Below are 15,772 nucleotides of genomic sequence, written 5' to 3'. Positions count from 1 at the left end.
ATCTCAATGAAGTTTCTATGTATTAACCATCTTGAATCCATGGAGGTGTAATTCTACATCACACCACAGGAGATCAGTGTTGCTTCAGAAAATCATTTGATGCCAGACAGCAGATCAGTGACTGTTTCTTTTAATCTACAGAAAATCAAATAATAGTATAATTATTCAACAGCCATGTGCCTTTATATTTACAGAAGTCGTGAAATGTTTTTATAAAATGTGACGTCATTTGTTTTCATGTTTGTGTCGTGTCTCCAAACCTGCAGATGGAGCGAGATTATGACAAATGTAATCCGTGTGGAAGGTACAGAGAGGCGCCCCCCCCCCTGCTTCCCCCCCCGCTCGGAGGATGCGGGGCAGGCAATGTGTGTGTTGCTGAGCGCGGACAGAGACGCGACCATCACGAGAGGAGGCTGAAATCTCGCTCTGGGATCAGATATTTACGCTGTTTTGGGGTCTGAATCAATCTTTGGTTGGTTTGGACTCGTCGTGACTCGGACTCGGACTCGATCATTTGGAATAATCTGACGATGGTTCGTTTTAAATGCTGTTTTCTGCGGAGCTGCAGCTGATCTTTCATTCCGAGTCCTCCCGGATCTCTCAGCGTCATGGATCTTCGGGAGTCCGCCGTCCTCAAACTTTTCATGGTTGTGTTTGTGGGTGAGTATCGATCATCGATTATTTTTCACGGTGTTAACGTGAGTGACTGAGGTGTCACTGTCGGCGTGTTCATACAGTTCGGTTGTTACAGACTATCTGATATATCTGTGTTTAGAATGATTCATATGGCCGTCCCTCTGCAGCCTCAGATCTGTAGGGTTAGACTCTATGTGTGTAATATGTGATTTAAGTTATAACTCAGAGCTCTGTGTTTCTATGTGTAATAATATAATAATATGTAATACAGGTTATATCTTTAATAATAATATAAAGGCTGAGTGATGGAGGGGTCCCTAAATCTCCAGACTGACACACCTTTACATATATCATAGAAAGAGTGGACACTCCATACGGACTCCATACGGTCCTCTGGTCCTATGCCTCTACCATCAGTGTGTGAATGTGTATGAATGGATGAGTTAATACTGATGGACTTTTTACACAGCAGCCATCAGTGTGTGAATGTCTATGTGTGACCTGCAGTGTTTAAGTGCTTTATGTAATCAGAAGACTAGAAAAGAGCTATACATCCTCAAGTTCATTTACCAAGTTCAAACTCACCACCAGGTGGTGATCGGCTGACAGCTCTGCTCCTCTCATCACCCAAGTGTCCAGAACTTATTGCCCCAGATCTGATCATTAACACTGAAGTCCAATTAACACAACACCTGACAGGTTGGGCAGGCTGTTCCTCCAAATCACCCCCCCTCCATATTTCTTCATCATTGCCCAGGTGGGCTTCCCCAGCAGAACTTCAGAGTCCCCAACTGGAACCCCTTCCAGGTCTCCAACCAGAGGCTCCCAAAGGATGTGCTCACTGACTTGTTTGTTCCAGAGGACCGAGCTCATTCCAAGTTCTGATCAAGCCTGATCAAGGCGAGTCATGAGGTTATTCGAAACGCTCTTAGTCTGGACCTTCCCTGGGACCACTTGGACTGAGGAGAACCTACCAGGAGCATTTGCCCCATTAACATAGGTCCCAGGTTCACAAGGACACACACAGAAAATTGGAACCGATTGTTTGGTTTGTGACATAACAGGTCAAAGGGGCTGAAAGGGGGCATATCGCCCCCTACTGTAGAGGAGTCAGACATACTTCTGTCAATGAATGGATTCTCTCTCAGTGCTTGTATACTGGGACAAGAACAGTAGAACAATGAAATGGGATTATGAGATGTAACTGTATAGCTCCACTTCCCTGTGTATGGAAACATTCAGAGTGACGTTGTTCAAACGTGACCTCTGCCTTAAAATAAGATCTTTCCCTCTGTGTCCTCCTGCAGCTCAAACAAACAAACACTTCCTGCAGACGTTCTCACTGATCTTCTCTTGTTTTCCTGCAGATGGTGAAGGGGAGGGGGGGTTCAAACAGGGGGGGGGGGGGGGGGGTCTGCAGACAGATGGGGGTTGTTCCTGGATAATGTTTGATGGTGTTTGAAAATGAAAATGAGCCGCAGACTCTGTTTTAACTACAAATGTTCTCAATTGTCAACAACAAGCTTTGAATGTTGTTAACGAGTTTAGATTTTTTATAAATACTTTTATAACTTTAGTGAGCAGAAATAATGAAAGTATTGGGGCTCCTTCAATCCTCAACACCACTGAAAAACATATCTGAAGATGAGGAAATCCTAAAGTCCACACAATGATAGATGATCTCTTCTTCTCCTTCTACATTCATCCGATTTATTGGAAAGAGCTCCGGTTAGATCTGAACAGAAGAAACGATCGTCCTCACTTCCTGTTTGAACCCTGAAATAATTTGTTTTGCATGAAGCTAATGATTGCAACCTGTTAGCGTTGTGCTAATTTTAGCAACATGCTAAGTTTAGAAGCCCACATGGAGAGAATCTGATGAACTTCCTGCAGAGTGTATTTTTTCTTCCCGTAGTTAGCTCGTACCTTCACATTGCATGTAAACTGACACCAGTGAGTATGTTCTTCTTCTCTCTAGTCCTTGACTAAAACAGCTTTTATACACAAGGGGAGGAGCCGGCCGTCCCGTCCATGTAAACACGGCTTTGACAACAACACAGCCAGCGGGACTCGAGCTTCTCACTCATTGTAGACAGTCACGACTCAGAGACACATTTACACAGGAGAGACTGGATATATGATTTATTTATGTGTAACATGATGCACATTCTGTCTTTAATGTTTTAATCCAACACTCTTTCTTTTGTTTACAGCAAATGTGTCAATGATGAGAGATTTAACAGGTGAGCTCATGATCAAGTATCAATTGATCAATCAGTCAGTTCATCAAACTGTTTCATTTGTTTTGTTTTTTAAATTAACTCTTTCTTCTTTGTTCTGCGTCCTCTTCTTCTTTTGCTCCTCCTCCTATTCTCCTCTACGTCCAGGGGCAGACAGTGTGACGCCTCCACCCCCTCACAGGTGGATGTGTAATGAGTCTCGTCTGCAGTGGGAGGTGGAGGTGTGTGGAGACGACTTTAAGAGAAACATGGACCACGTGGATCCTAAATTCTGGTGTAACCTCACACACTTCATCAGGTACGCAGCTCCTTTATGTTTATTACCCTGCGGCTGGTGGGCCTACAGGGCCGACAGACAGTGTCTGGGTTAGTGATGATGATGATGATGAGGGTGATGGTGGTGAAGGTGTTGATGATGGTGATGATGATGATGATGATGATGATGGTGGTGAAGGTGTTGATGATGGTGATGGTGATGATGATGATGATGGTGATGGTGATGGTGATGATGATGATGGTGATGATGATGATGGTGGTGGTAATAATGATGGTGATGGTGATGGTGATGATGATGATGGTGATGATGATGATGGTGGTGATGATGATGGTGATGATGATGATGATGGTGATAAGATAAGATAAGATAAGATATACTTTATTCATCCCAGCAGGGAAATGTAGGTGTTCCAGCAGCCAGCATACATACAAACACGCAACACAAACCAACACATATATACATACGTATCCCACCCATACAAAAAACATGAGCCCACAATACAGTTTGATATATGATATATGCAACTCAGGCTAAAGTTTAAAAGTTTAAATGTCTTCTGTCCCAACTTAAAGGGGAGTCGTTATAAAGTGCAATTGCAGGAGGTAAAAAGTATTTTTAAATCTGTCCTTTTTGCAGCTTAGCTGGTGATGATGGTGATGATGGTGATGATGATGGTGGTGGTGGTGGTGGTGATGATGGTGATGATGATGATGATGATGATGATGGTGGTGGTGATGATGGTGATGATGGTGATGATGATGATGGTGGTGGTGGTGATGATTTTGGTGGTGATGATGGTGATGGTGATGAAGGTGGTGATGGTGGTGGTGGTGATGATGATGATGATGATGATGATGATGATGGTGATGATGGTGATGGTGATGATGATGGTGATTGTGATGGTGATGAAAGTGGTGATGGTGGTGGTGATGATGATGATGGTGATGAAGGTGATGATGGTGGTGGTGATGAAGGTGATGATGATGGTGGTGGTGGTGATGATGGTGATGATGATGATGGTGATGGTGGTGATGATAGTGATGATGGTGATGATGTTGATGATGGTGATGATGATGATGGTGGTGGTGGTGATGATTATGGTGGTGATGGTGATGGTGATGGTGATGAAGGTGGTGATGGTGGTGGTGATGATGATGATGGTGATGAAGGTGATCATGGTGATGATGGTGGTGATGATGATGGTGATGATGGAGATGATGGTGGTGGTGGTGATGATTATGGTGATGAAGGTGATGATGATGATGATGGTGGTGGTGATGATGGGGATGATGGTGGTGATGGTGATGAAGGTGATGATGATGATGATGGTGGTGGTGATGATGGGGATGATGGTGGTGATGGTGATGGTGATGAAGGTGGTGATGGTGGTGGTGGTGATGATTATGGTGATGAAGGTGATGATGATGATGATGATGATGGTGGTGATGATGATGGGGATGATGGTGGTGATGATGATGATGATGGTGATGATGATGGTGGTGATGATGATGGTGATGATGATGGTGATGAAGGTGATGATGATGTGATGATGGTGATGGTGATGATGATGATGATGATGATGATGATGATGATGATGGTGGTGATGATGATGATGATGATGATGATGGTGGTGTTGATGGTGATGATGATGATGGTGGTGATGATGATGATGGTGACAGTGATGGTGATGGTGATGAAGGTGATGATGATGATGATGATGATGATGATGATGGTAATGATGATGATGGTGGGATTAAATCAGTTGATGAAATTACATCACTGGGGCTTCTCACCCAGTGTATCACTCCGCCTCAGCAGGTGTTCTGAGAACAGCAGACAGCGAGTGTTCATGACCAATGCAACAGACTCTGATTCAACTCTGATACATTCAAACATTCATGTACAAGAAACTGACCACCGGTTATCATGGAAACGAACAGTCATAGTGCAGGACGATGTTTGGTTTGCTTGGCAACAGGTCAGTTTCAGATAAAAAAAAAGTTTTCTGTTCTTTCTTTTTCGTCTTCGAGTTCGTCTTTGATTTGATTTAATTACTGACCAATAAAAAACTAATTCATGTTCAGAAAACGTGTAAACAGTTCACAATTTACAGTAACAGTTAAAAAATGTATAAGTTCAACACTTCAGCAGCCTAAGAGGGGGAGATGGGGGGAGGGGGTAGAGAGGGAGAGAGAGTGAAGGGTGTGTGGGGGAGATACTGTGGGATCGAGAGGCCTAGTGTTTATACAAGCAGTGACCCAAACCTCCCTCACACACACACACACACACACACACACACACACACACAGAGTGAGCTGCAGCCAAACACTCAGCCAGTGTGACCGTTAATGTTGAAACTATTCATAAACACACACACACTAAAGGCAACTTGTGTGGGTGTGTATAGTTGGCGGGGAGGCGGGGTCTCCTGAGGTAAGACGTGACATCAAAAGAACGATGTAGAAATGACATACGAAGCATCAGAGTCGTCTATACAACGCTGTAATGTGAATATTTGTCTTTCTATCAATGCTACGTGTAGTTGAAGAGAATCTCAATGTGAACTAAAGAGTGGAGAAGAAAATACTGGAGAACAGGAAACATGCAGCAGCAGGTTCATTAGAGCACGGAGATGGTAGAGGTGGCGTGCAGACAGTCTATGGTTGTGCAGCGATCACAGGAAATAAACATCACCACCCCCTCCCACTGGCTCCAGGTGAATTCTCCTGATTATATCCTGCTGTGTTCTCACATCAGATCACTCTGACTTTCTGCAGAATAAATACGAGGAGGCCGGAGGAGAAACTCTAACCCTAAACTTAAGGAGTTTTTCAGGAGTTTAGTGAAAGTGTGTGAAAGAACTTAAATAAATAAATATTTATCAGATTAATAAATCAGTTTGTTTAAAAGTGATGTATGTTTTGTTGTTTCTCTGATTTTCAGGATCAGCAACAACAATTAGAACCTCTCCGACGGTGAGCACGAGGAGTAGAACTGCAGTAAGATTCTCTGTTAACCCTCTCTCTCCCCGCCTCCCCCTCTCTCTCTCCTCAGTGAGTACAACCTCTTCAGCCTCTGCACAGAGACCAAGTCGAAGGGCGTTGAGTGTTATTGGCCCAATCCTCTGGTAGAGAGCTACATCATCCGCATACACAAGACCTTTTTCTCCAACTGCACCAACAAACCGATGGAATTGGTGGACCCGCCCAACGAAACGCTCACTCTCCTCATCCTAATCCCGGTGTTCCTCACATTGGCCATGATCGCTGTGGTGGTTTGGTGCAGCAAGAGGAGCGATTTGTTAGCTTAGCATCAGAGGAAAATGCTCTAAAATCAGACTGTACAAAGTTTTCAGTTGTGCAAAAAAAGATGTGAAACTGATGTGACAAAGACCAAAGTGATGTGTTTATCTTTTATAAATTAATATATGATGTTTAATATTTTATATTCTGACACTCTATCAACACAATCTGTGCTGCTTTAAATCTTATACTTCAAAACAAACATGTAAAGACAGTAAACAGGAAGATACAGAGAGCCGCTGTCCATCCACAGGAAGCGAGAATCCTCCAAAGTTTCATTTTTGATTACGTTTATTAATAATCAGTTTGTGGTCATCGTCATATCGTCAGTAATTTAAAACTAGTGACGGCATGTCAGATTCTCGCGCAATCAAAAACATTTGTTTACAGATGTAAAGAACCGGATTCAAACTCAGCTTTAAGGTGGTTTTGTGATTCTGGAAGATCTAGCTGTTTGCCTCTGTGTGGACTGTGTGGACTCGTCTGATTGACATGAGACTGTGTTGGACTCGTCTGATTTACATGAGACTGTTTAGGACTCGTCTGATTGACATGAGACTGTGTTGGACTCGGATATGAAATGGAACCAAATATGGACTGGATTTTGATTCTGCAGGTTTGATAAGTGTTGTTGCTCGATGAACTGTTGGACTGGAACAGAACCAAAGACAGTTTTATAACACTGTAACTTATACAAACTATTGAAATATTGTTCATACTCACACTGTACAGATCTGTATGCTGTATCTATAAACACACTGACTTTAACTGAGTTCATGTTCATCAGTCCTCAGACTGAAGGTTCCTCCATTAAAACTCTCAGTCTAAAAACTTTTTCTCCTTATTACATTAACAAACACGTTGTGACCTGTTTGTGTTCATGTTGATCTAAACTAATGTGAGCTCCTGTTTCACTGTTTAACTCAGAGTCATCTTCAGTCTGTGTCCATTGAACCAACAAGAAAGATCATCATCATTCAAAGTAGTTTACCTCTGAGAACGCTAACCTGTGAGCTTTTCACCTTAGGTGCCATCACACAGAGAAAGGTTGTGCAGCTCCAAAAACGTCTCTGAGCATATCTGAGGAAAAAACAGCTAGGTGCGCCTGTGGCTGCATGTGCAGTTCAATATCCAGGGGTCTTGTTCATGAGTGAGGGTCAGATGGACAGTGAGATTGACAGGTGGATTGGTGCAGCGTCAGCAGTATTGGGGGCCCAGTGATCGGTGTGGTGAAGAGGGAGCTGAGTTGGAAGCCAAAGCTTTCGATTTACCGGTCGATCTACGTTCCAACCCTCACCTGTGGTCATGAGCTGATTAGGATGCGTCAGAGCTCGCTGGAGGAATTATGAACCAGCCTGGCCTGGGAACGCCATGGAATGTGTGTTTCTGTGCGTGTGCGCATGGGTGTGTGTATGTATGTATGTGGGTGTTTGTGGGTGTGTGTGTGTATGTGTGTGTCTGTGTGTGTGTATGTGTGTTGGTGTGTGTGTCTGTGTGTGTGTATATGTGTTGGTGTGTGTGTGTGTGTGTATGTGTGTTGGTGTGTGTGTCTGTGTGTGTGTATATGTGTTGGTGTGTGTGTGTTGGTCACTATAAAACTTTAAATAACTATAAATCAGCGTGGTGGTTTATTCCCTGTGAGCACTCGGAGTCCTCTCGTTTTGGCTCCGCCTACTTCCCCTCATTCTTCTGTGTTGTGGGAACGCTGTGAGTTTCCTTCCTGCCTGTTGAAGCTGCTGAGACGCAGAGAGAAAAATCCTTCAGCTGATCTATTGTCTCCCAGTTTGTTTCCTCCACATGAACAATTATTAGTTTTCCTCTCGTTCACTGAGAGTCTGTTCACATCAGACCAAGGGTCAACATCAGGGACATCATCATCTCACACACACACACACACACACACACACACACACACAGATTCATACAGTCTCAAAACTCCAATGTAAGTGTCACCTCCTCCCCCTCCCCCTCCTCTCTCCTTTCCCCCAGTGATCTCTGACTCCCTTGTTGATGTCCAGATCACCAAACAGCTGGACTCTGTCTCTCACACACACACACAGTTAGTTTTTGTTTGTTGTTAAATGTTTGTCTAATGTTTTACAGTGTAGTCTGTTGTTCAGTTTTTAGGATTTAATTGATGAAACATTGAAGCAGAATTCAGAGTCACTGCTCTCCTCCATGTTAATGTGCAGAAGAAGAAAGTTTCATGAATGTTTTGAAGAAGTGGGTCAAACAGCTGCAGAGAGAGAGCGAGCTGCTGACGAGTTAGAGCCTGAACAGGTTGACACACATTTCATCATCCTGATAAAAACTGTCAAAGAACTCGTGTTATAAAAAATGACTTTCACACAAAGACATCATCTGAACAGGACGTAGATATGGCGAGCTCAGACTGAGACACTGCTCAACGGGAAATCTTCTCCGTGTGTTTCATCAGCACATTAAAGCTCGCTGCCATCCGATTGGCTGACGATGAGGCTTCTTCTTACTCATGTCTATGTGTGATTATGTTTATCACTCACTGATCGAACATAAACACAATCTGACTCCAACAGAGCAGCTGCTCTTTCAGCACATTTAACAATACAGAATTGAGTTATCTGCACAGAAAATTATAAGCAACATGAAACAGTTCAACATTTATCACATTAATGTTTTTACCAACCAGAATCCTTCAGCAAAAACAACTGCAGTTCATCAAGTGTCCACTAGAAGCTGGCTGCAGAAGTCACAGACACACACACGGTGTGTGTGCGCGCGTGTGTGTGTATGTGTGGGTGTGCAACAGTGTGATTGTTACTGACATGTCGGAGAGGTCTAGACAATGTGATAACCTCTCTCTCACACACACACGCCCACGTACACACACCCATACACACACACACACACTCAGCCGTCAGATAAGAGTGTCTGCACAGAGAGGAGTGGTTGTCGTTGATGGACTGATATTTGGACAGTAAACCCACAAAGAAACACTTTTTGGTTTCAAGCTGTAAAATAATAAGAATACTATATATCATAATAATTATAATAATGCAGTAAGCTCCACACTAAAGATTTACAATAACAATCATCTTTTTCCCCAGTCACATCCTGGGACTAAATGGTCTGACTACATTCACACACTTTATAATACTGTAACCATGGTTACAGTATAATCGTACGTTAAACACAATGAACATACATGAGGAAAAAATAAGTAAAAAGCTAAAATAACATTTATTCCAATGTATGCTGTTTACATATGAACTATATATTTTCATGATTTTATTTTTCATATTGAAATACAAACAACGGGAAACTCACTGGTTGTATTTTCTCACAAACTGCAGCGTCGCTCTTTATATCGTCTTGAGCAGAGCGCACAGCTGAGACTAAAGAGGGAGACGACAACTTCATCAACCAATAATGAACCTCAACTGAGCTCACAGTCACACACAGACACACACTGAGGGTCCACACAGAGTTCAAACTGACACAAACTGAGAGGAGAAAATCTAAAAAATCACAGCTTTCACCTGTAACACTCCTGCTACTGGACTGATACTGGATACGTGCGTGCGTGTGTGTGTGTGTTTGTTTGTGTGATGTTGGTGTTTAAGTGTGAATAATTAAAGCTGCAGAGCTATTCAGTGCAGTGACCGCACAGTGACCCTGAGGAAACAAAGACAATAATAAATATAGGGCAGAACACAAACTCTCTTTGTTTCTACAGACACACACACACACACACACACACACACACACACACACACACTCACTCACAAACACCCACACCCACACACACACACACAAACACACACACACACACATACACATACACACACGCGCGCGCACACACACACACACACACACACACACACACACACACACACACACACACACACACACACACACACATACACGCACACACATGCTCACAAACACACAGTAACAGTCACCTGATGTCAGTTATCAGGCCTGCTCGTGGTACCTACGGTCTCTAAATTTACTATGGGAGGTTAGAGAGGAAGAGGATACATCATGTCTGACAACAACAGACACATTCAGCTGAAAGTCACCAGATAACATGGTCACTCTTTAATCCGTAAAACCGACGAGGACTTTATTTTGCCTCTTTTATCCTCTTGAAATCTTTAAAAGCCTGTTTCTAATATTTTAGACTTCAGTAGAATTTATTCTTCTGACAATCAGGAGAGAAATCTTATTAGCTCCTACTGTTGGTTCTGATGTAAGGCCCAGAGGGGGACTATGATAGCCAAGATGAGTCAGTGATGACGCCTGAGCTTCAGATGATGTTTCTTAGCGTCAGTACCCATAAAGTACCCTTAAAGCTAATTTAAGCTAGCACACTTATGTTCACAGATAACTAATGGGTCCAATCATCATCATCATCTTTTTACTGCAAAGCATACAGAGAGGTGTCAGTTAAAGTGGTACTTTGACACATACATATTATTATCCTGAAGCGTGTGATTTGTTAATATTGTCAAATATTGATCTGTGTGGTTGTTTAACATAAGCGAGAAGAACTTCTGTGAGGGTTTTTGTTTTGTGTGTGACACAAGCAGGACTTAGAGACTCCTGTGCTCTATGGCCCGGCCTTAGTGACGACTAGTTTTCCAGTTCTTGCATTTCACTTCATCTATAAGATTTAAATAGTGTCCAGCGTGCTATGAGGGATTTATTTTAATATCTGTGTTTTACTTCAGGTGACAATTATGTGTGGTTTATAGAAAATGTTGTATAAAATGCCCTAAAATTGTTGCCCTCCAGCCATCCACGCTGGTCACGTGACAAAAAGCTATGAATACACACCACATATACACAATAAACACATGCATTAAAGAACACACGTTATATCCTGCCTGTGTGTGTGTGTGTGTGTGTGTGTGTGTGTGTGTGCGTGTGTCCTTTTGGCCTTTAAGTGTTTGTGTTTCATGTACAAGTAACTCCCCCCTTGACCTCACATGCTCTGTGACAGAGAGCACTGACCTACATGATGTACACACACACAAACACACACACACACACACACAAACACACACACACACACACACACGCACACACTCACACACACATTATGATTTCATGGGAACCTAGCTGCCAGTCTACTTCCTGTTTCCCAACAGAATAACAAAGTGTGTGTTGTCTCTGTGTGTGTGTGTGTGTGTGTGTGTGTGTGTGTGTGTGTGTGTGTGTCTGTGTGTGTCTGTGAGTGAGTGTGTGTCCTCAAAGTAAGAGAAGTAAAAAAAAACAAGCTCTCATAATAAATTAAGTAATTATTAATAAATAAATTAAAATTGTTAGTACGATGAAGAATTCTTTGTTCATTATTACAAAGTGTCTGATGTAAACTCTGTCTCAGAGAGATCGACGAGTAAGATCACTCGCTCCATGACCAGCCAGACTGACTCCTCCCTCTGTGTCTGACTCCTCCCCCTGTGCCTGACTCCTCCTCTATGACTAATTCCTTCCTCCGTGTCTGACTCCTCCCCCTGTGTCTGACTCCCTCCTCCGTGACTGACTCCTCCCTTTGTGACCAGCCGGACTGACTCCTCCCCCTGTGTCTGACTCCTCCCTCTGTTACCAGCCGAACTGACTCCTCCCTCTTTTGCCAGCCGGGCTGACCCCTCCCCCTGTGGCTGACTCCTCCCTCTGTGACTGACTCCTCCCTTAGTGACCAACTCTCAATCACGACAAGCTACAGACCGCACCTGAACCAGGAAACCATCAACACAGATGATGATGAAGGTTTGTTGTTTCTGATATTCATCATCACTGACCGCTACATACACACAATTTTATCTTAACAAGTTATGTATATTTACTGTTATTTTATCAAATTTATGTTTCCTTTGAGAATGACCTTTTTGGCACTTTGCGGCTTCTGTACTGGCTTCTGTTCTGGCTTCTGTTTGCGGCTTCTGATTCCTCTGTTCCAGTTGTGGCACAAAATCTCCAACAGTCGGAGGAGCGGCTCCTCTCTCGTGTGGTTGACATGTTTCAGGAGATGATGGAGAATATGCAGCAGCGCAACATTTCTCATCCAGTTCGAGGTGGGAAGTTCCAGCGGGCCCCTCGTGACAAGCACTCCAGAGGTACAGTTTGCAAAGTTTGCAATGACCCAGGTCACTCAACCACCTCACATTGCATGTCTGAAAGACACCAGACTCAGTTGCTAGTAGCTCCTCCCTGCCCCAGCCTGAGGGAAACTAGCTGACCTGTATTCGGAGGGAGACAGTACAGGTCATGTCGCAAGCTCCCAAAATGACACATCTGAATCGGTTTACTCATCTGTGAAAAATTCATGTAAGGACTCTGAAGTTGTTGTTTATCAGAACATTCACAGAGCGGGCAGCAGTGACAGCCTTTTCTACACACCTGCTATAATGCGTGGGACATTGACAATGGGTGGGATGATGGACAGTGGTTCAATGGCCTGCAGCATCAGCGAAACTGCTGAGACCAAATTGAAAGAATCTGGCGTACTTACTGACCAAAACAACGTTGATGTGGACGTGGTCTTAGTTGGATGTGGCAGACTTCGTGTTAAGCCAAAGTGTGCTTTCGACATTGAGATGGAAGTGTATGGCTGCAAGATGCTGGTTCCCACGCTTGTTGTTCCTGGTCAGCACGATGACTTGATTCTAGGGACGAATGTCATAAAACACATCCTACTTAAGTGTAAACTGTGTGAGTCATACTGGAAGACTGTGTCTGGCCCCTGCTCTTCCACAGACCCTGAAGTTGAACGTTTCCTGTCTATGCTCTTTGGTCTGAACCCCTGGAAAGGCAAGGATGTTCACAAGGTTGGTACTGTCAGGTGTAACTCAGCTACCTGCCTTGAGCCTGGCCGTGAATATCTCATTTGGGGGAAACTGCCCAAAAACACAGCAGTGTCACCAGGCAGTACGGTTATGACTGAGCCCACGTCGTCCCGTTCGGCTCCCAGAGGTGTTCTGATCTCAAGGATTGTGACTCCTCTTTGGGGAGACAGGTGGGTCCTGCTAAAGCTCATTAATACATCTGAAAAGCCTGTGCTGTTGAGACGAAATGCAAAGCTGGCTGATGTTTACTCCTGTGTGACGCTTGAAGACATGGATGTTGACAGTCGGAGGTCCCCCTGGTCAACTGCACCCAGTCAGCGGTACCACCTACTACTGATGCGGACTCTGCCAAAGACAAACTATGCTCAGTGGGGCTCAGTTACGTTGACATTGAGTCATGTGAGGTGTCAGAGGACTGTAAAAAGAGAATGGCTGATCTGGTTTTGCAGTATGATGGCATCTTTTCACGCCACCACCTCGACTGTGGAGAGGCAAAGAGCTTTGTACACCGAATACACCTGTCAGACAGCAGACCATTCAGGCTACCATACCGGAGAGTGCCCCCTGGTCAGTACCAAAAGCTGCATCAAGTACTGAGTGAGATGGAAGAAAAAGAAATCATCCGAAAATCGACCAGCGAATACGCATCTCCGTTGGTGCTGGTCTGGAAAAAAAATGGAGACCTTCGCATCTGTACTGACTTTCGCTGGTTGAACAAGAGGACCCTGAAAGATGCTCACCCGCTCCCTCATCAGGCGGACTGCTTGGCAGCCCTGGGAGGCAACTGTCTGTTCAGTACGATGGATTTGACTTAAGGTTTTTACAACATGCCACTCCACAAGAATGACAGGAAGTACTCTGCCTTCACCACTCCCATGGGCCTGTACGAGTACAATCGTCTGCCACAGAGTCTCTGCAACAGCCCGGGAAGCTTTATGCGCATGATGACCAGCATTTTCGGGGATCAAAACTACATGTCTCTGTTGTGCTACTTGGATGACTTGTTGGTGTTTGCACCAGATGAAAAGACTGCCTTGTTGCGGCTGCATATGGTGTTTGACAGACTGCGGGGCCATAACCTAAAGTTGCCTCGCTACTCTGCCACTGCCAAGCCGCTGTTTGATCTGCTGAAGGGTGAAAGGAAGAAAAGTAAACAGAACAAGAAGAAAGTGTCAAGCAGGAAATTGCGTGCGTCTGACTGGACACCTGAGCAGGATCAGGCTTTTGAAAACCTGAAGGCTTTGCTGGTTAACAGTGTCGCCCTCGCTCATCCTGACTTCACACGTCCCTTCTTGCTGGCGACTGATGCAGCTCTAGATGGCATAGGTGCTGTTTTAGCTCAGGTCCAGGAAGGTGACACACGAGCTAGACCCATTGCTTTTGCCAGCAAGTCATTATCTCAGTCCCAGAAAAACTACCCAGCACACCGCCTTGAGTTTCTTGCTTTAAAATGGTCAGTCTGTGACAAGTTTAGTCACTGGCTGAAGGGTCATAAATTCACGGTTTGGACGGACAACAACCCGTTGACTCACATCCTGACTAAGCCGAAGCTGGACTGTTGTGAGCAACGCTGGGTAGCCAAGTGGCGAGTTATGACTTTGATATAAAGTATGTCCCTGGTCGGCTAAACGTTGTAGCTGACGCCCTGAGCCGTGCGCCGTTTGTCAAGGAAAATGTTGGCCACAGACTGCTTGCCGAAACATATGCAGGTCTTCTTGCTGAAGTCAAAGATGTGTCAAGTGTTTCTGTTCAAAATGCCTTCCGTTCGTCCAGTGCTCACGATAAATCCTCTCCTGTAAGTGACATTGTACAGGCTACATGTGGTTCACTTCTCGTGTGCTCATTCTGTAGCAAGGGAGGAAGTGGCTGCTGTGTTTCAGTCGCACATTGAGTGGGATGCTGGTCCTAGAGCCCGTGCTGCTGAAGTTTTGCAGTTCCTGCCTCAGTTTTTTCCTCCTGGACAAGACACCCTGCGAATGGCTCAGGCCTTTCCATGTAGAGATCAGACAGCTAAGCAGGTAGCGAGAGTTCTCTGGGATCGCTATTTCTGTGTCTTTGGATTCCCCGAAAGGATTCATAGCGACCAAGGTGCAAACTTTGAGAGCCACTTGATAAGTGAGCTAATGAGGGACTCAGGCATCAGGAAGTCCCACCAGTGATGGGAATAACGGCGTTATAAATAACAGCGTTATAAATAACGGCGTTACTAACGGCGTTACTTTTTTCAGTAATGAGTAATCTAATTGATTACTCTTCCCATCATTATAACGCCGTTACCGTTACTGCCAAAAAATGCGGTGCGTTACTACAACTGAAGCTGTTTTTCATCAGACCAACTAGATCTCTAAGCCGAGTGGCAAAGATATTTCTTACTGTTCTTCCTCTTTGGTGAGTGCGGACACGAGACAACCGCATAAATGATGACGATTGGCTGAGGTAGAGTAAAAATTTCATGGTGAGCCAATCAGAGGTAGAGTTGGGCGGGTG

The 15,772-nt window shown here is 44.3% G+C and overlaps 1 protein-coding gene across 1 annotated transcript; it reads left to right on the top strand.

Annotated features, from left to right (window-relative positions):
• The first annotated feature begins 353 nt into the window (after positions 1-353).
• Positions 354-7,286, top strand: LOC110000409 (receptor activity-modifying protein 3). The gene is made up of 4 exons (XM_020655677.3): positions 354-660; positions 2,850-2,879; positions 3,024-3,174; positions 6,208-7,286. Exons 1-4 carry the CDS (start codon positions 609-611, stop codon positions 6,461-6,463), a joined length of 489 nt encoding a protein of 162 aa, XP_020511333.1. The 5' UTR covers positions 354-608; the 3' UTR covers positions 6,464-7,286.
• The last annotated feature ends 8,486 nt before the right edge of the window (positions 7,287-15,772 follow it).

This window comes from Labrus bergylta, chromosome 20, assembly GCF_963930695.1.
Source record: "Labrus bergylta chromosome 20, fLabBer1.1, whole genome shotgun sequence".
NCBI lineage: Eukaryota > Metazoa > Chordata > Actinopteri > Labriformes > Labridae > Labrus > Labrus bergylta.
Note: the sequence above shows the minus strand (reverse complement) of the source record. Positions and strands in the feature narration are given on the sequence as shown.

Excerpts from the sequence above, each read along its gene's own strand:
- LOC110000409 (XM_020655677.3), top strand. The coding sequence starts at position 609 with ATGGATCTTCGGGAGTCCGCCGTCCTCAAACTTTTCATGGTTGTGTTT. Across the intron at positions 2,880-3,023 it reads AATGATGAGAGATTTAACAG|GGGCAGACAGTGTGACGCCT; the intron begins GTGAGCTCATGA and ends CTCTACGTCCAG. Across the intron at positions 3,175-6,207 it reads AACCTCACACACTTCATCAG|TGAGTACAACCTCTTCAGCC; the intron begins GTACGCAGCTCC and ends CTCTCTCCTCAG.